The sequence below is a fragment of the Pocillopora damicornis genome, chromosome 2 (genome assembly GCF_964200805.1).
Source record: "Pocillopora damicornis chromosome 2, jaPocDami1.2, whole genome shotgun sequence".
NCBI lineage: Eukaryota > Metazoa > Cnidaria > Anthozoa > Scleractinia > Pocilloporidae > Pocillopora > Pocillopora damicornis.
In genome coordinates, this window is record NC_142671.1 from 30995141 (window position 1) to 31014956 (window position 19816).

The 19816-nt window shown below is 38.4% G+C and overlaps 1 protein-coding gene across 1 annotated transcript in view; it reads right to left on the bottom strand.

Moving 5' to 3' along the window:
• Nucleotides 1-19816, bottom strand: part of LOC149050826 (uncharacterized) — a 41183-nt gene that overhangs the window by 20064 nt on the left and 1303 nt on the right. Inside the window, exon 3 of the mRNA XM_089193324.1 lies at nucleotides 11771-11868. Within this exon, the coding sequence (XP_089049450.1) occupies nucleotides 11771-11868 (98 nt within the window). The remainder of the gene's footprint in view (nucleotides 1-11770; nucleotides 11869-19816) is intronic.

Consider the following 19816-nt stretch of genomic DNA (forward strand, 5'->3'; position numbering starts at 1 on the left):
TAAGTTCGGCTTAGGCCGTCACTTTCGTCATAGTTGATTAATCACGAGTCAGTAGTCGAGCTCTGTTCAGGCACAGATCTACTAGCAACACAGAAAGGCAAATGAAATACGAACTGGTTTCTGTTTTGGTTTTTTCCAGGGGGAGATAGACCACTCCCCCGGTTTTTCTTGGCTTTCACTAGGGAAACCGCTTCAAAATAGGTAAAATGTACGAAGCTCTCACTGCGATGATATTTAACTAATTACTCTGAGAGTTTGCACACATATTTTTGCATCCTTAGTTAATGTCCACCGCAAGTATCAGTCAATTTGATTGACGGCTTGTCAATCAAAAGAGGCAAATATACGACTGTGTTTTTAGACTTTTCGATTCATCCAAATATTTGACAATTTTTGGGTCAAATATCTCCCGTTTACTTCTCATGAAAGGTCACGCAGTCACGCTACAAATGCTATTTCTATATGTGAAATTTCTTGATGGTGGAAAGTGGAAAAAACATTTTCCAGTCTTATTTTCTGGAAACGTGGCGCAGTTAATGAATTTATGGGGCTATTGATATTTCCTATCGAATAAGGGGAGCAGAGTTTCCCGTCATCCGCGGTATGGAAAAGCCGAAGTTGTTACACTCAGGAACTTGTAAGTCAACAAGCACGCGACATGTGACTTTAAAGTCTCCTCTCCTGTTACAGTTTCCTTATTGTAAACTGTGCGATAATGATAATAGACGATCAAATTATAGGCTAATGAATGTTTTGTTCTGTACGAGAGCCCTATTTCCTGAATTAAACAAATCTTCAAAGTAATAAACGACTGAAGAAAGAAACGCTACGATTTTCCCATTGATTCCCATTTTTTTTCCCATTTTCGCCTACATGCATCTCTCTAAAGGTGAAATTTTCCATTCCTTCGAAAATCTCGAAAGTTTTTCACATTTTTCACCTTTCTTGATCAATCATCTTGTATAAAGAGCTAAAAAATGTAGGTTTATTTAGTCGAGTACCGCCTAAAGCAAGAATTGTCATTTTGGATCTCTGCCTGGGTAGATTTAAGTCACGTCCTGGGCAACGTATAATCAATAACAAGATAGAATTTCATTTCAGGCCTATTTATCAATTTTGTGGTGTGTAACTTTCGCATTTTAGTACTTTGTATGTATGTTGAATCTTTAAATTGTCTTGAAATTTAAAATTTCTTGTTCTTTAAAAATTCAATCTATGGCCTATCAAGCCATGAGGCCATGAGTGATTAGTGATTAGGTTTCGGTCGCCACTTCGTCACGCTTGAGTTAATCACGAATCGGGTTCTGTGTTCAGGCACAGATCTACTAGCAACACGGAAAGGCAAAAGAGTTAACGAAAGCTGACTTCAGATTGTGGTAAAGCCTCATTGGTAAATATTATATTTTAAGTGTTAACATATCCCAAAAGTGTTGTTCAATAAAAGATTTTGGTTTAAATCGTACAATTATCAGAAATTCGCACTTTTCTGCTCGTAAATTATGGTAAACTTTGGTGAACCAACCACGCGGGTCTCGCACACGCAAGAAATTCGCATATCTTTCGCTTCGCTTTTCCAACGGTGCACGTTTTTTTTAATTGTCGATGTCCTATACGTATCGTTCAACAACAAATTTTAAATCTAAAATTAAACAATTTCAGGATCCTCATCCTCAACCTACGCAATATTCTGGCCGTGAACCCTGACATGCTTAATAATTTACGCGGTCTGGTACAAGCAAGGAATTCGTTCGTTTTAAGCTTCTTATCAGCAAATTTACAATTCTTTGAGTAAAAGCATTGGATTTTAAATCTAAAATTACATAATTTCAGAATTTTCGTTAAAAAACCTACGCAATGTTCTAGCCGTTAATTCTTGCATGCCTAATAGACTACGCGGTCTAGTACATGCTAGGAATTCGTTGGTTTAAACTCCTCATCAGCACTTTACGATTCTTTGAATATATCTTTGGTCTCGAAATAGTTCTTAATCGTTTTTCCTTAGTCGTTTAGTCATAGTTTTCGGATAAATCACGATTACCTGCTAAAACCGATGAAAAAGTTATAAAACTCTGACTTTCTTCAAGCACAAGTTTTGTTCACTATGTTGTAAAAGAACTGTTTCTCAAGAAGCTTCTCTCGTGCTCTCCAAACTTCCCGCATCCATAACTCGATTTACGCACAGTAAAAAGGAATAAGAGATTATAAACTTTTGGCAACAACTAATTCCTTAATTGACGTTAAATTACTCTGAATGTCGCTGAACGTTCAAGAAGTCGTAGGAAACACCAATCCTCGCACATGCGAACGAGAGAAGTCGAAATCTAACTTGACCGCCTTTCTGCTTGTTTTGTTACACAGGTCGGTTTCTAAAGCATTATCTAAGCAAAATCCAAATGACCCGGGCCCTGCAACAATTCCTTTACTTAGGTATCAAGCCACCACTGTTCGAATTAGTGATTAGGCTTCGACCGTCACTTCGTCATACTTGAACTAATCACGGGTCAGTAGTCGAGTTCTGTTCTGGCACAGATGTGCTAGCAACACGGAGAGGCAAACAAAGAATTAACAAAGCCCGAGTGAGATTGTAGCAACATTCACTAGTAATTTCTCCATGGAAAGGGTACGGAAATGGTTCCGATTAAAACATTCGAGACTAACAGGTATTGATTAACACCCTAAGCTTAAGCCTTAAGCTTAGGGTGTAAATCAATATGGTACAAACCAGTGGTACCTACATCCAAAAGATTTTCATATCTTAACAAAAAAATCAATCAGACGAGACTTCGACACTTCCGTCTAACAGAGTCTATCTAGAAATGGTAGAAAACATCATCTACTGTTAACATCGAATATTCCTACCTCCATCGTTTGCTGTGTACTACTTCGCTTTCAAAGATCCAAATGACACGGACCCTGCAACAGTTCCTTAAATTAGGTATCACTTGATGAGTTTTCGGATTTTTGATTTGGCTTCCAGCGGTAGTTACTTCATCACACTTAAATAAATCACGGGTCAGAAGTCAGGTTCTGTTTAGGCGCAGATCTACTAACAACACGGAAACCCAAGAAGTTCGTATATTCTTCACTTTGTTTTTCGAACGGTGAACTGAATAATATTTTTGATTGTCGATATGTCCTAAAGGTATCTTTCAACAGCAGATTTTAAAGCTAAAATTAAACATTTTCAGAATTTTCATCAAAAACATAAGCAATGTTCTGGCCGTTGATTTTAGCATGCTTAGTATACTAGTAAACGCAAGTAATCGGTTCGTTTTAAATTTCTCATCAGCAAATTAAGAGCGCTTGTCTGTAAAAAATTAGACATATCGCGGCAAGGGTGGAAAATTCGATTTCTTTCTCATTTTAATGTTAGATAGGCTAGGCTATAACTTAAATCACTGGATACTTCTTTTGGCAAAATATCTTTTTATTTCAGAGAAAACACAAATATCGAAATTCCGTTAAAATCGTCATTTTTAGCAGCAAATTATTACACGAGTTTGAGGGCTTCGCGTGCAAAAACGAATCTCGTCTTTTAAACACTCAAATCTTCTCTTTCGATCTCATAAGACCTCACAAAATGATTTTTGTAAACATTGCGCTCCTCTGCGCTTAAAATAATTTAATTTCGAAAGCATGAATTTCTCTTCAGTAAAAATACTTCGTGAATAAAATTACTTTTCACCATGAGCTAAACCTTCAAATGGATTAAGCTTTTGGTGGTTGAATTTCGAAAAGTTGTTCTCAATATAACAGTACAAATTTGTTTGGGCAAATGATTGAGGGCGATACAAAAGCTTTTCGAAGTCCGTTAAAATGCAGTTATTTGACCTTTTGCGGTCAACATTCCAGTCGCGAGTCACAAATATTTTAATATGTTTCAACTCATATTAGGCCGAAAAATGTACATAGAAACATATTTCCAAATGCGCTATCCTCATTTGCCGCAGAAGACCGATCCAGAGACCATTTTAGTGTAATTCTCTTGTCGTTCGTCGTATTTAGGTCTGTATAAGTGATAACGTCCGATGAAACCACCAACCCTGTCGAACACTATCTTGTTGTCGAACGTTCGATATTTTTCTTCACTGTGGCATCTTATTTAACGGTTCAGTTGACTACGAGTATTGCTCAGTTTGCAATGCACTAAAAGATTACATCTGACAGTCTAATTCAATGCTAAACTGAGTTGACTACAAACATATACGCCCTTAGAGTACTTGGGTTGTCACGCGACAAAGGAACTTTATGGGGTAGGTGAAGGGCAAAACTCCATACAATTAAGCACTATCAGAATTGAACTCTTGGAACTACAAAACATTTCATTCTGTTAACATTTTTGTAATAGCGTCATCTTTGTCTAGTGATAAACAGTAAAATATATTTATTTATTTATTGCAGGAAATTTTTGGCTCTCTGTGCTTTTCGTACTTATTAGGGGTGTTTTTCTTTCCACTAAAATTGCAAGGAATACCCTAATAGCATGAAAGAGAACCTATTGTACATTTTTACAGCACCATGCTACAAAACGCAGTGGTGAGGATGTGTGGCTTATGTGAGGCAGGGGTGCTATGTTCCGTGGCCAATGGGTGGGGCTTGCAAAAGGGAGTGGTACTATTAACCACTGTTAACAGACCCAGCTACCGTTTAAAACCTTAAATTATAGGGGGGCCGACATATGTGCGCTCGGCACAAAATAAGGTCGATCTCATCTTCAGGACCGGTAAATTAGAAAGCCGACTTATGACTTGCGATATTCTTGGTGCATGAAAGTAAAGGGACAATTTCCGTTTCACGCTTTCGATCTCTAGTGTTGTAACAACAAACTCCACCAATAAGCGACTTGAACGAACAACAACCTTCCATTTTTTATGTAACAAAGTTGACCGTGTAAGGGCCTGTTTACGTAGAGGTGGGGGACCCCAGGTAGGTGAGGTAACCCGCTTAGCCATGGTCGAAAAATAAAACGCGTTTACATGCAATCTTACAACCCCGGGGTGCTGGGGTGAGGTTTCTTGAGGTTGTTGTTGCGCCTGCAATAAGGAGTTTGAGCAGAGGCGTCCCAAGCTTACATCTCGAAAAAGACGAAGGATTAATTCTCGGACACATGTATTTATTCATGAATGCGTCACGCGTTGTGTTACGCGGTGTTTGGTTTCGCGAGGAACCATTGACTTAATATGTTATACGGAATAGTTTGGGAAACCAAATATGGTCGATTTACAACGCTAAATATTCCGAAATGTGAATATTTTACACTGCTTGTGTGTCCGTTGCGGTTTCTGGTGATTTCTGCCATGAGACGGCTAGGAAATGTACAAAGTTTTAGAACATACATGTTTCGCTTTTGAGCTTTTTGCCATGAACGCGACCCCGGCTAAGCGGGTTACCCCACCTTTACACGTTTAAATGGCAAACTGTCACCCCGGCTGACCGGGTTACCCTACCTAGCAGACCGGGCAACCCGCCTAGGCGGGTTACTCCCACCTATCATGTAAACGTGATCAAAATAAAATAAGAATTTATATGGACAGGCGGGTTACTTCGCCTACCTAGGGTCCCCCAACTCCATGTAAACAGGCCCTGAGTTAGTGTATTTGTGAAAAACAAAGTCCGAAGCCCCGCCTCTAAGCGAACAATAGGCATAGTGTAATTAACATAAACCAGGTTTTGTTTACCTAGGCTTACTATTTTTAGCAGATACTAAATTTAGCTTTTCAGCGAGTAATAGCAAAGGCCCGATCTCCGCGACTTACATGTAAGAGATTTCGATGTTCACAACGACAAAAAAGCTGAGCAGCAGAGTAAAGTCTTTTTACTTTCCCCTTCCCCTACCCCCTAGAAAAACAAATTTCCATTGTATGATTTGCATTGCGTGACGACTCTCCGTATACAATACTACGTTGACTGCAACATGTGTGTAGTGCCACTTTTAAAAGCATCGATCAGATCTACTGCACCACAAACTGAACAACACTCACAGTCAACTGAACCGCTGGATAAGATGCCACAGTGCAGAAAGATGTCAAACTTTTTACAACGAAGGTTGGTGACAGTTCGCAGATTGACAGGCAGTTTCATCGGACGTTATAAATACGACAAGCGACAAGATAACCACAATAAAATGGTCTTTGGATCTTTCTTCTACGGCGAATGAGGTTAGAGCATTTGGAAATGTGAACCCATGTACATTTTTCGGCCTCATATGGGTTGAAACATTAAAATATGTGTGTGACTTGCGACTGGAATGTTTATGGGCGGCCGTCACCACCAAAAATACAAGGATGTCAAATAGATCAGCAAATGCAAATATGGTGTAAGGATCAGCTGCAGGATAGCATAGCTAATAAAGGAATGGCATGGCCAAATTATAGACAGTCTAGTTTTCCTTCGTGAAACAGAACACCCTAAACATGAATAGTTTAGCCAAATGAGAAACGGTCTAGTATAGTGGCCCATGTTGAGTTGGAACATGAGATTGGGAAATGGACTAGCTCAATTACGAATAGCTTAGCACTCATTTGCAATACAGTACTCAAACGGTGTAGCGTTGCGTTAAACGGCTCAGGGTAATGTCGAGTAGCACAGCGTACGCACAAATGGTGTAGCGTTGCGTCAAATGGCTCAGCCCAATTTAGAATGGTACAGCGAACACACATATGGTGTAGCGCTGCGGGAAATGGCTTAGCGTAATGTCGAATGGTACAGCGTACATAAAAACAGTGTAGCGTTGCGTGAAATGGCTCAGCGTAATGTCGAATGGTACAGCGTACCTACAAACAGTGTAGCGTTGCGTGAAATGGCTTAGCGTAATGTCGAATGGTACAGCGTACATACAAACAGCGTAGCGTTACGTGAAGTGGCTTAGCATAATGTCGAATGGTACAGCGTACACACAAATGATGTAGCGTTGCGTGAAATGGCTCAGCGTATGTAGAATGGTACAGCGTAGACACATATAGTGTAGCGTTAGGTCGAATAGCTTTGCAAAACATCAGACGCTCTATCTGAACATTAAATTGCTTAGTATTACTTGAAATATTTCGATGTTGTGGCGAAACGTCGTGGCGTGACGTGAAGGCCATGCCATTCCTTTATTAGCTATGCTATCCTGCAGCTGATCCTTAAGCCATCTTTGTATTTGCTGATCTATACGACATCCTTGTATTTTTGGTGGTAACGGCCGCCAAGGCATCTCACCGAAACCACCAAAAATACAAACCGCAAATGGAACAGCGATCTGCTGGGGGCATGACGTCATCGAATGTGAAGACTGGCGCGAAACATTACATAGTGTAGTCGCTGTGTGGAAGAGTCTTCACTTCGCCTTGCCGTAAAGCAGAGCCAATTCGGTAAGTTTCTCCTCTTTTTTTCCCTGCCGATATTGCATTTATGCGAAGCCCTCAAACTTGTACAATAATTTGTTGCTAAAAATGACGATTTTAACGGAATTTTGTTATTTGTATTTTTCTCTGAAATAAAAAGATTTTAGTTATAGTCTAGCCTATCTAATATTAAAATAAGAAAGAAATCGAATTTTTCACCCTTGCCGGGAAATTTAGAATTTGTCAGATTTTTACAGACAAGCGCTCTTAACAATTCTTTGAATGAAGCTTTGGTCTCGAAATGTTTCTTAGGAGCTAATGTCAACATGCATCAGACAAACAGCGGCAAGTCGCCTAAATTCGTCTTCTCTCCTACTTTCATATTTTGTAGCCCAATATGTCCTAATAAATGTGGTGTAGCTTTTTTGTGAAAATATATTTTAGTTTTTGAGAAATGAGTTTTTTCGTTCGACCGCTCAAATATGCAAATTTTCACCCTGAATATTACCCGAGTTGTGTGACCTCATGAAACGAATTTACTTGACCACCAATATTTCTTACGGCATAATCCTTAGCTTTTAAAAGGCAAAATGATGGTTATAAAGTTACTGTAAAAATTTCCTTGTATATTTGTGTTGTTCTATCGTGAGACAAACTCAAAGTCCAGCAAAATTTACTTGCTAACGTCTATGAAATATACATGGTGTCGAGGCATAAATCACACCAATTTGTAAAAAAATCTAAGCGCGGATAATTCCTTGGTGGAAAGGTTCATGACCCATTTATCTTTCAGAGATGAGCCTGAATTAACAGGAGACCTCTTACTGAGCAAGTGACGGAGTTTTCTATCGTGTTTCTCTCTCTGTTTGGTAAACGTCTGCAGTTCTTTCGAATTGCAAAACTCCTCGACCCAGGAAGTTTCGGAGTTGTTAATCAAAGCAGAGAGTTCACTGAGTGAACGAGAGAATAACGTACGCAACTGCAGTATGGAACTGTGACATTCATCTATTCGTAGCTTAAGAAAAGAAAAAACCAGTACGGACCATGAGCTTGTATCCTTTAGCACTCCGTAAAGGAGGCCGAAATCTCAAACTCGATGGAAGCACATGGTTTTCTTTGCAACGGTGATTGAAATACAAATGACAGCGATACTTAGCAATGCGGACTCTGATATTCGCGCTGGAACGGAGTGGTTTAGAGAAGGGTCTAAAGTTTGCTATTGCTCCTCGCAAAATACCGACTGCCGAAATTGTCGCCGCTGTTGAGGAGAGTATCTCTCAACTCGACGACGATCGTAGGCATTTAGTAAGAGCAGAAGTAAGTAGCATACTCAGGCGTGCTAAACCTCCTCCCAAAAACATTCAAAAGGATGTTTTCAATGCGCTTATAACTCTAAAAAAGGATCCGGACAGGCTCGTATTATCTGCTGACAAGGGTAATTGTGTTGTGGTTATGGACAAACAGCAATATCACGACAAAGCTTTGTCTCTGCTTAATGACAAGAGTACGTATGCTGTCTTAAACTCTGATCCTACCAGTAAAACTCAAAGAAAGTTAAACAAAATGTTGCTTGATTTGAAAAAAGCTGGCAGAATTAGTGACTCTACGTACAAAATGTTATACAGTAGTGACGGCTTATGTCCACGTTTTTATGGCTTACCTAAAAAATTCATAAACCGGGAATTCCTTTGAGACCCATTGTCCCTTTTGTTAATTCTCCGACTTATGCAATTTCTGGCTATCTTGCGATAATTTTGTCGCCTGTTGTTGGGAATACTGATTACACTGTCAAAAATTCCTGCGAATTTACGGATTTCACAAGAGATAAAACTCTTGACGCTTGTGACGAATTAGTATCTTTCGACGTTGTTTCGCTCTTCACCAAAATCCCAGTTGATCTTGCCGTTAAGGTTGCGGAGGAAAGACTCAGAGAAGATGCTTCCCTAGGACAAAGAACTTCTTTGCCTGTGGAGGATATTATTCATCTGCTGTCTTTTTGCCTCAAAACCACGCAATTTACATATAACGGCACATACTATCAACAAGTTTTTGGTACAGCGATGGGTTCGCCTGTTTCTGCTGTCATTGCTAACATGGTGATGGAGGACGTGGAACAAAGGGCCTTAGCCACTTCACCGGTTAAACCCTTTTTCTGGAAACGATATGTCGATGATGTTATTTCTGCGGTATCCGGAAATGAAGCGGAGCGCCTCTTGTCACATTTGAATTCAGTAGAGCCGTCGATCCAATTCACCCTTGAACGTGAAAAGGAGAGACATTTGCCCTTTCTTGATTTAAACGTGTCCAGGGGGTTCAGGGTAATTTAGAGAAAAGTGTCTACCGTAAACCCACCCACACCGACAATACCTCGCTTTCGATTCTCACCATCCTATTTGCCATAAGAAGTCTGTAGCCAAAACTTTACTTAGGAGGGCTGACTGTCTACCATCATCACTCGATTCGAAGGCTGAGGAGAGGAAATATGTTTCCAATGTCCTAAAGGCAAATGGCTATACAAAAACTTTTCTCTGTAACTGCCAAAAACCAGTTACAAATAGTAACGCTCTTGATGAAAGGGAACCAGCGACTGGTTTTGCTGTTATTCCTTACATACAGGGTGTTACTGAACCCATCAAGAGAATTTTGAATAGCCACAACGTTAAAGTTGCTCAAAAACCTTTTCAGACTTTGGGGCATATTTTCGCCAAACCTAAGGATACTGTCACGAAAGAACAACGAACCGACGCCATTTATTCTATTCCTTGCAATGACTGTGACAACGAATACATCGGACAGACCAAACGCCAGTTTGGTACACGGTTAAAAGAGCACCAAAAAGCGGTTTTTCTTTGCAAAAAGGAAAATTCAGCTTTATCGGAGCATACTTGCCTAACCAACCATACAATTGGGTGGGATAATTCTAAAATTATCACCACTAATCGGCGTTACCACCAGCGCCTTTGTTTGGAGGCTTGGCACATTAACTCCGCCCACGCTCCTTTAAATCGTGACGATGGCGGTCTGCTTCCTGACGCTTATTTACACCTCGTCAGAAAAAAGGCCGCTAATTAGTGATCATATAAAAGGACCTCTTGTTGCAGCGTTTAGATCACCCCTGATGAAGGCACTAGACAGGAGTGTCGAAACGTTGGGTCTATGAATTGTAACTTCTTCGGTTACATTCATTAAATCTGCAAACCAGTGTAGCAATAAACTATGTCTGATAACACTCTTACTTTGTTTATTTATAATTTTATAAGACCAATAAGCTGTTTCGGTTATTATATTACGCTTGGGTATTACTTTTTGCCGGGAGCCCAGGTTTTACGTTGTGTTTTCCCCTTTCCCATTATATCAGAAGCTAGTCACGCAATAATCGATACCAACACATATGAATATTTACCCTGTATGAAGATTTTTGTTTATGTTGAATTGACAATATTACAATATGTTACTTTTGTGGTAACTAATCGTTGTTTCAGTAGCAGCGCAGCAGTTGAAAGCGGGTTGTTGCTTCAATACTATTGAAATTTATAATATTCTTGAAGGAGAGCAAAGCGTGATGCTCTAGGAATAAAAACTCTTAGGGGCCTTTTACATGATATCGGAATGAGTTTTGTTCAAGAACGAGTTCATCCCAGTTGCCATATGATACCAGAGTAGAATTATTCGAAACGAGTCATTTCTGAATGAATTTATTGAGGTTTTCATTCCAGAACGAAACACTTATTCTGGACGACCTTTTGTACCTGTATAACGTAAACTTGGTACGACACTCATATCTGTATGAATCCTCTTGAGGAGCGAAGCAAGCATAGAAACAAGAAATTATCTTGCATGTAAACGCGGTATGAAATTCATTTCGTTCCGGAACGAAACCCATTTTGGAATAATATAAAAGGTGCCTTAAGAACGAACCATCAGATTTTTGATGCAAGGGGGGGGGGGGGGGCTAACACCCCAACACCCCCCTCCCCACTGCAAAATCAAAAGTCTGCTGGTCCGTCCCTAAGATGCTATCAGGTCCTACAACTTTTTATGTGACGAAAGAATTTGGATATATATGTATTACTCGCGTTGTTTTTTTCTTTTATATTACCGAGCGAATGTCAAGTGATAATTTCAGGAAGTAAGAAGCAACAACAAAAGGATTCCTATCAAAGCGAGGTGCCATTTTCAGTTATAGCTGGTCTGACACCTTGAAAACAAAGGATGACACCCCAGCAGTTTACTGCAAATTTGACGTGAAAATAATTTTGATGCCTCTTTGAAAAGAAAAAAGGGCTTGAACAGTAGACATCGCAAGATCTTTGGCTATGTTACAAAAATGAGAATACTTAATACACTAGAAGTGCACACATCGAGTTCTGGATGCAATTGAATAGTCTGTTTAAAAAATGCAGACGTACAGTTATTTTAGCAAGTGAAGGTTCCTCTTACCATACAGACTTTGACGGGGTGGATTGCTTGTCATTGACATCTTCAGGATTTCTGCCTGGAACTATATCCAAGTAACCTTCACCTTCTTCTTCTTCTTCTTGGTCTAAACAAAATGAAATCATTTACTACAATATTAGTAACAGAGTTATCTACAAAATTTTATTTTTATTAATAATCTCCTGATGTAAACCTTAAGAACCTAACAACATTTTAACCCTTTAACTCCCATGAGTGACAAAAACAGAATTTCTCCTTACAATATCGATACAGTTCCAAGCAGACAAGTAATGAGAATAAGGAAAAACATAAATGTGTGTTTCCAGAAAATATCCATACCCCCACCACGGAGGGAATTGGAAATTCCAGAGGGGTGGGGGGGTCAAAGTCCCAGGAAATTCCAGAGGGGATGGGGGGTAAGAGGCGAAATTTTCGTCCAGAGGGTAGGAAGTCGATCGACTTTCTTCGTATGTCAGTTGGCGCCTTTTACCTACTTTAGTGGGACGTTCTGAAGTTTAAGTTGTTAAATTACGATGCTTCTAACAGTTTTGCAGCAAAAGAAAGTTTTCTTTTATCCTTGTAGCGCTTTGGAACATAAATAACATCAAATAAAGAAGAGAATCACTTTGTTTTTCGAACGGAGCCGCCATTACTCGTTACCAGTCTCCAAAGATTACAACCAACAGGAGTGGTTACCTAGGGATTTTCCTCGGTCATAACACGTTTCGCGTTCGTAAAATTTACAAATAACTGTCTCGGTCTCGCAAAAAAAAAAAAAAAAAACGCTGGTCTCGCCGTCTCGCAAAGTTTCGCATAAATTTACCATTCACTACCCCTTATTGACTCCAGCCATCTATTAATTTTGATCTGCACTGAGCTTAATTCCGTTGCATCATAATGTGTAGGAGACTTGACGATTTCTTTATGGCTTACTTGCTTGCGATGTTACAATGAATGATAAGTACAGTCGTACCGTAGTAGAAAACAGTTGATAGTAACATTGAGAAACATTAGGATCCAGGGCTTTGTATATATGCGCGTGGGACTGGTAACTAGCCAAGGTTTGTTTATGCACAATCGGACGAAATTATCGACCCGCTGTTAACAAGAATCAATGCTTGTGTGAAGAAATTTTACATTAGAGGCTGGAATTTGGAAAGATGAGTTCAAAATAACTTACCGCTGACTCGGTTTTCTATTTTGCTCTCTTATTTACGACACAATTTTGTACAAATTTACGTTGCTCAATGTGATTTCGAATGTTTCCTTTTCAAGTGCACGCAATTTTCTCAGTACATTGTACAAACTTAACAGTTCAAAAGTGTTTTGTCGCGACTTGTACAGTTTTTTTCTCCTTTCGTGTATTGAGAATACTGTGTTAAATGTTTAAGGATAAGTATTGTATTTAAAAATAAAGCAAACATTAAGTTTAAGCTAGTTAGCGACGTTTACCTTGCGCGTGTACGCCATCTCTCGAATATACACGCGACAAAATCACACGTCCCTCTTGTTTGTTGTTTGCTACGAGAAAAAAATATATTTCCAGGGGGTATAGGGGGTGGTAGAAAATTCTTTGGAAATTCCAGAGGGGTGGGGGGGCTAGCACTGCTACCCCAAAATGGAAAATCCGAAGGGGTGGGGGGGTCCTATATGAAATTCCCTCCGTGGTGGGGGTATGGATATTTTCTGGAAATACACAATTAGTGGATTATTAGTTAATCCAATATCAAATTCTCCAAACATTATAGGAATTGTAAGAAGACAGTAACGAGAAAAACTAATGAGAGGTTGGAAGTTAAATGGTTAATATAAAATACCAATGAAATAAGATTATAAAGTTCAGCATAATTCCATTGGTTGTTGCCACCCTCACCCACAGCATGATAAAAGCTAAGTCAGTAGTGATGACCTGTCTAAATCAATAAACATCCTTGCAATGACAGTATGATTCATACCTCCTCTGAGAAAGGTGAGGTTAGGATGGTTGCAACTGACTTAAAAGATTGGGTGATCTGAGACAATAAAAGACACATAATGCAATAATACTGTAGGTATGTTCACACAATGTACACTACCTTCACAGGGCAAAAATGGGTACCTCATGGTGGGTTCGGTAGTGTGCTGTATCAGAGAAGGTGGTGGAAGTGGTTTGGGTGGTGCTAATGGTTTTCCCTTTCTTAACCATATAGCAGGAGGATCACTTAACTTAGGGGGAAATCCAGTCCTGGTCACTCTAGGAGATTGCCTAACTGCCCCTAATGAAGCAACTTCTTGGCCTGGCACTGGTGTTGGGCTGCCAGTGTAGCTGAACCTTCCTCAAAGTGGCTTAAGTAAAGAAAATGCAGGTCTCTGAGGAGGCAAGGGTTTTCTTTGCACTTGTGGAGAACCCATTTCAGGGGGTGGACAGTACATTGGTTCTGATGTTGGTTGTGGTTGAGTTTTTCCAAACATTGCAGCTAATTTTTCCATGTCAAATTTAGACAGAAATAATTGTTGGACAGATATTGATATAGATAAGGGTTATTGTAACATAAATGTCTGGTGAGTGTGCAACATATGCTGTAAAGTAGTCAATAGATTTGTGTAAAATTAATGGGTTGGTTATAACACCAGATATTCTCCAGTTCCAGTTAAGGCATATCAGATCACAAGACACCCTTGAGCCAACCACACATGAGCAAAAATATTGATAGATTATAATACATTCCATTGGGTTTGAGTTATATCAGTGATAAAAACCTCCTATCATTATTCCTTTGAACTTAAGGTAACTAAGTGGAAATTGGGATGTGGATATACTTCATGCTTTGAAAAAGACTTTAACAGTGCTACATTTAGAAATTTAATCCTGAGAAAAATATCAGACCCTATAAAAACCCTAAGATATTACATATTGGACTGAGTATTATTGTATCAGACAATAAAGGCTAATAGGCAGTTTATGTACTTTTAACCTCGAACATGCCATACCTGTAAGAGAGAATTTGCAAGCCATAAAATGTTCTTTAAAAATGGCTGTCTCCAATTCTATCAATTCTACATCATGTTTGTCTAGAGATGTTCCTCGGCTACTTCATTTAGATGACTGGAACTGTATTCTTCCCACAGACACTCAAGAATCTTCAGGGTCTTACATTGGACTACTATTTGCAAACTCCCCTCGCCTGCTTCTCTTATAATTAAGTCAAGCACTCCTTCTAAGTAATAATGAGGACATTGACAATAGTTTTCAGTAAAGATTTGAGCTTCATGTCTCTCAAGGAAGCATTTTGTCATCTCACGCATTATGAGCCCTCTATCTATTTCTTGCTGGTCAAGGTCCTGAATCTTTGCATTTGACATTTAACTCTCTTGAGTTTCATCAGAATGGGCAAGGTACCTAGTGCTGAATGAACATGTAAGCGGGATCCATCAAGAAAGCCAGACAAGTTGACAGTTAAAAATGTTTCCCAATAAGCAAATTAAACCTAAAATTATATGCCTTTTCATTTTCATTTCATGCTTTCTTCAAAGTCAAAGATAATTAAGCCGCCAAAAAACATAATGTGCATATATAAAATAAAAACCCTTATCTTTAAAGCATCTTGCTTAAGTTATACTTGTCTTTGACAAGAGCATGCAATTGAGAATAAAGTTAACCATGGGAAAAACCCATTCAACAGGAAAAGAACAGCTGGAACTGCACTGATTGAAGGCACTTAAGAGGGAAAAATTCTTGCAGACTGCTACCTGGCTAATTATTGAACCTGTACAGAAATTATTCACATGTTCAGCAAGGCTAATAATTTTGCCAACAAGAGATACACTCTGTTCCTTCCAACTATACTTTCCCTGATACAACAAACACAGTATTTCACACTCCTGATTATGATTAAATATCTACAGAAATAACTAAAAATACAATTTATACCTTCAGTGAGGCTAGTCATTTTACTAAAAAGAGATTCACTCTGTTCCTTCCAACTATACTTTTGCTGATAGAATTAACACATGCAGTATTTCACACTCCTGATTATTAATTACCATCTACAGAAATATCTAAAAAAGCAATTCATACCTTCAGTGAAGCTAGTCATTTAACTAACAAGAGATTCACTCTGTTCCTTCCAACTATACTTTTGCTGATACAACACACACAATATTTCACTCTCTTATAGTCTGCTGCTCCTGAAATCTATGCTGCTTTTAAATGTATCTCATTTAGTGTGTCTGGCTAAGAATAATTATGATACATTAGACTTACTATGAAGTGAATGTTAATCTCTATTAATTCAAATCTGAACATCAATAACTGAGAGGTCATGACTGGATACTGGCAGGTTACGAGTCATAGACTTCAATAGAACCAATGGCTATTCACCACACTAAATTGTTTTAATTGCAAAATTACTTTAGTATGATACTGCTTAGGTATCTTTGCACATGTTATTAGCAAGCAAGCAGGCAACAAGTTATTTCTAGCTTCTAGGAAAGTTTTAGTTTCCCTCCCACCCACGCCATTGACAATTTTGATTGTTTCTTTATCTCATTCATGTCAGTAATTCATTCCTAATTACTAGACCGATTTTTTAGTGTAATTGTCAAATATCTTTTATGCAATAGTCTAGTGTGTTATTTACGTAGTATATATATGTTGTGGTTTAATTTTATCCTTTACTAGGAAGACTAGTAAAATTTGAACCGAGGACAAAATTGAACCACAATATATACATTTAAAAAATTCCTTGGCCCCAATACAAGCCTCTGTCTGTTGTGGTATTAAGAAGTCCGATTGGTCGAGAGAATTCAATCAATGTACAATAGGATGCAAGGTTGACAGGTTAAATGCAATATCGGCAGCGACTTAATTTGCATTTATCATGTCGAGTTCAAAGTCGGCCTGGTTTCCAAAATCCTCGCCCACGTAGTGTTCCCAAACTTTTGCAAACTCTGAGAGAAGTTTTTGAATTCGGTATTTGGCATGATATCACGAATGATCAAACCCCTTGTCTGTGTTATCGTTATCAGACCTCGGTAGAGATAATTCATGATAATTATCAAGAATTACGTTCTCAGGATTTGCATACCGTGGAGTAAACGACAAAGATAAATTATTTCATACCAAGAAAATCAAGAGACTATTAAATCACTTTTCCTTTAAAAAGGCTAACAGAGGTGAATGTCGACACTTTCGTTTACGCTCAAACGTCAGTGCTACAAAGACCCTAGTTTCACTTTGTAGAAGCTATTTTGTGACAAATATGGCTGTATTACCTCCACCATCCAAAAACAAGTGTATGAATGCTAATTTAGCTGTAACAACTAAAAAAGGACTCTTTCGACCATCTTACGGTTCGCTTATATCCCTAATGTCGGTTTTTCTCGGTGGTTTTGTTGTAGGTAACGTTGGTTTACCCTGGGCATGGTGATATCGTGCACGGAATGTTAGCCGCCGGAACAGATCCAACGTTAATGCAATTTTTCTGGTTTTTTCTTACAGAATACTCGAAAATATACATCGAACTTGGATATGGAAAACCCTTTCAGAAAAAGTTGATCACTGCTCTTTCACTAACTCCAACGAATTCTACTCTGCGGGCCGAATCTCTGTTCTCCACAGAGTAGGAAAAGTTATTCAGAATGCCGTTTTAAACTCTCAAAGTAGGGATTGCTTCACTTGAAAACCAAAAGAGAACAGTTTTACCCTTGACAAGAGGGTATTTTGCATGGCATTTGTGTCATCACTACATTTATTTGTGCATAAAACGAGAGGACTACCTCACAAATATTAAAGTTTACATTGACTCAAAATTCAAAAAAGAAAGTCGTCATAAAATATCTATTTGACTTTACACTTTACGCTCCTTGTTATTCTCACTCAATGTAGTAACAGGAGATTGCACACCGACTGAAATACCTTCCCAGTCATCTTCCATTTCTTCCTGGTAGCTTCTAAAAACCTTTTTGCATCCGCCTTCGATTCTCTGCTAAGTTTTAAATCATTCATTTTGTTTTCTACACCTACCAACCTTTAAAAATTGTATGTTTCGGGACTCAAACATGGTGTCTCAACAGAGCAAGAACAAGAATCAGAGTCATGGTCTCAGGTAGAACCCTTGGTTTGACCTATAATAATAAAACGCCAAAATTCAGAAAAAAAAAACATGACAACCCGATGATAAGACGACTTTATAATGTTTTTAAGTAGGTAGATGTACACGTATACCACCAAAAAGAAAAAAGAGGGTAATAGCTAAAGAAATAAATGAGGTCTGGAAAAGAAATTAGTAACCTTTTGTCATCCCTTTCGGAAATTTATTTCTGCCTGATTTTCTTTTTTTAATTTCTTTGTAATTGTCGACATTATTCTACACATTTGATCAGCCGCAACTTTGAGCTTCTTGCGGTCCTCCATGGCGAAAAAGAGAAGGTCTCCAACTCTGACAACTCAACTCTATCCCCTAGATGGCAGTTTCGAAGCGCGGATATTCTAATCGCTCGGCGATACGCTGCACAAACTAGACCCAAACCCCAAAATTAAATGACCAATGTAAGACTGAATTGACATAGAAATTAAAGTGAATGAATAGAGAGATTGAATTGAATAAATATACAAGCTAAATTGTCTAAATGCGGACTGAACAAAATGGATATAAGAATTTCATTGAGTGGATGCAAACATTAAATTGAATAAATACGGATTGAATTAAATGGATTTACACACGGAACTACTTCAACATAAAAATTGAATTGAATAAATTAGGATTAAATCACACGAATAAGCATTGAATTGAATAGATATAACGGTAATGAATATCGCTACATTTGGCTTGATACAATTGGGAGCCTTTGCTCCCCATTATGTTATCTTCTGTAACTGTTATAGAGCAATTGTATTGTTTATATTGTAATGCATGTATTGCAATGTCAGTGTTTTTCCTAAGTGTTGTAATTTAATAATATCATGGTAGATTTAAGAGTTGAGTTTATCTTATCATATCATTGATATATTTGTACGTACCTAAAAAAAGTGGATAAGAGCTGCAAAGAATAGAATGTGAATTTCAAATAAGTGTATTGGAATCCGCCAACGCTTCATCAATCTCGAGTTGATTAGGAGTTATTGTTGGGGTATGATAATTTAAATCGATAAGAACATGGAGAGCTGCTAACAAAGATTTAACGAATCCCGGCTATCAGATATAATAAAGCTTCAAATTTACACTACCTTTAAATTCTTCGAGCAAATAAGTGAACCAGCGTCTCTGGTTAATAATCCAGCACAGACATATCATGGTTTTGTGTACAAGGAAAGAATGCTTACATGTTGCAGAAATCAATCAGTACCGAATTATTTGAATATGCCCACTTCCATTGTTTGTTGTCTACACCTCCCCTTTCTCATTGTGTGTTGGAAATTTTCTTTGGATTTCATTGCAAACATCAAATGTTTATCTAAGCCATGCGTTACTGAGGTCATGCTTAGTTATCGTCGATATGTATGACTCACAGAAAGTAGCATCATTTGTCGATTTTCCAAAGAAAATGAGTCCAGTAACGAGGTAGGCCTCCCTTACTGGAAACAATAGTCCGCTTCATCGGGGAGAGGGACTAGTCACGAAATAACTAAAGTAACAAGACGAGGACTGGGACTAGACATAAAGGCGAGATTGTAGTCGGGAGAAGGTCGGTGGCAGCTGATTCGGTAGCTATTGTTACCTACTTTTTTAAGGTTCATTTCAAATGTGTTTCTAAATACAAAGCTCTGATGATAATAATAATATACCGTTTATTTGTCACATTGCAGAATTAACTGAATTAAGGGCTATAAGTTAACAATCAACAAATAATTAACACTTCTACTACTATGGAGACAATAAAAATATCATAAATAATTATTTACATATTCACATATTTACTAGCGAATGAAATAAAGGAACCTGAACGCTGGGTCCGGCAACAACTCCTATCAGCGGAAACAATATTTCTATTTTTGTCGCTGGCCCGCAAGTTGTAGTTATAACCACTAGATGTTGTTCTCGGCTTGAGGAAGTTAATGGGGTGATCCTTTCGAG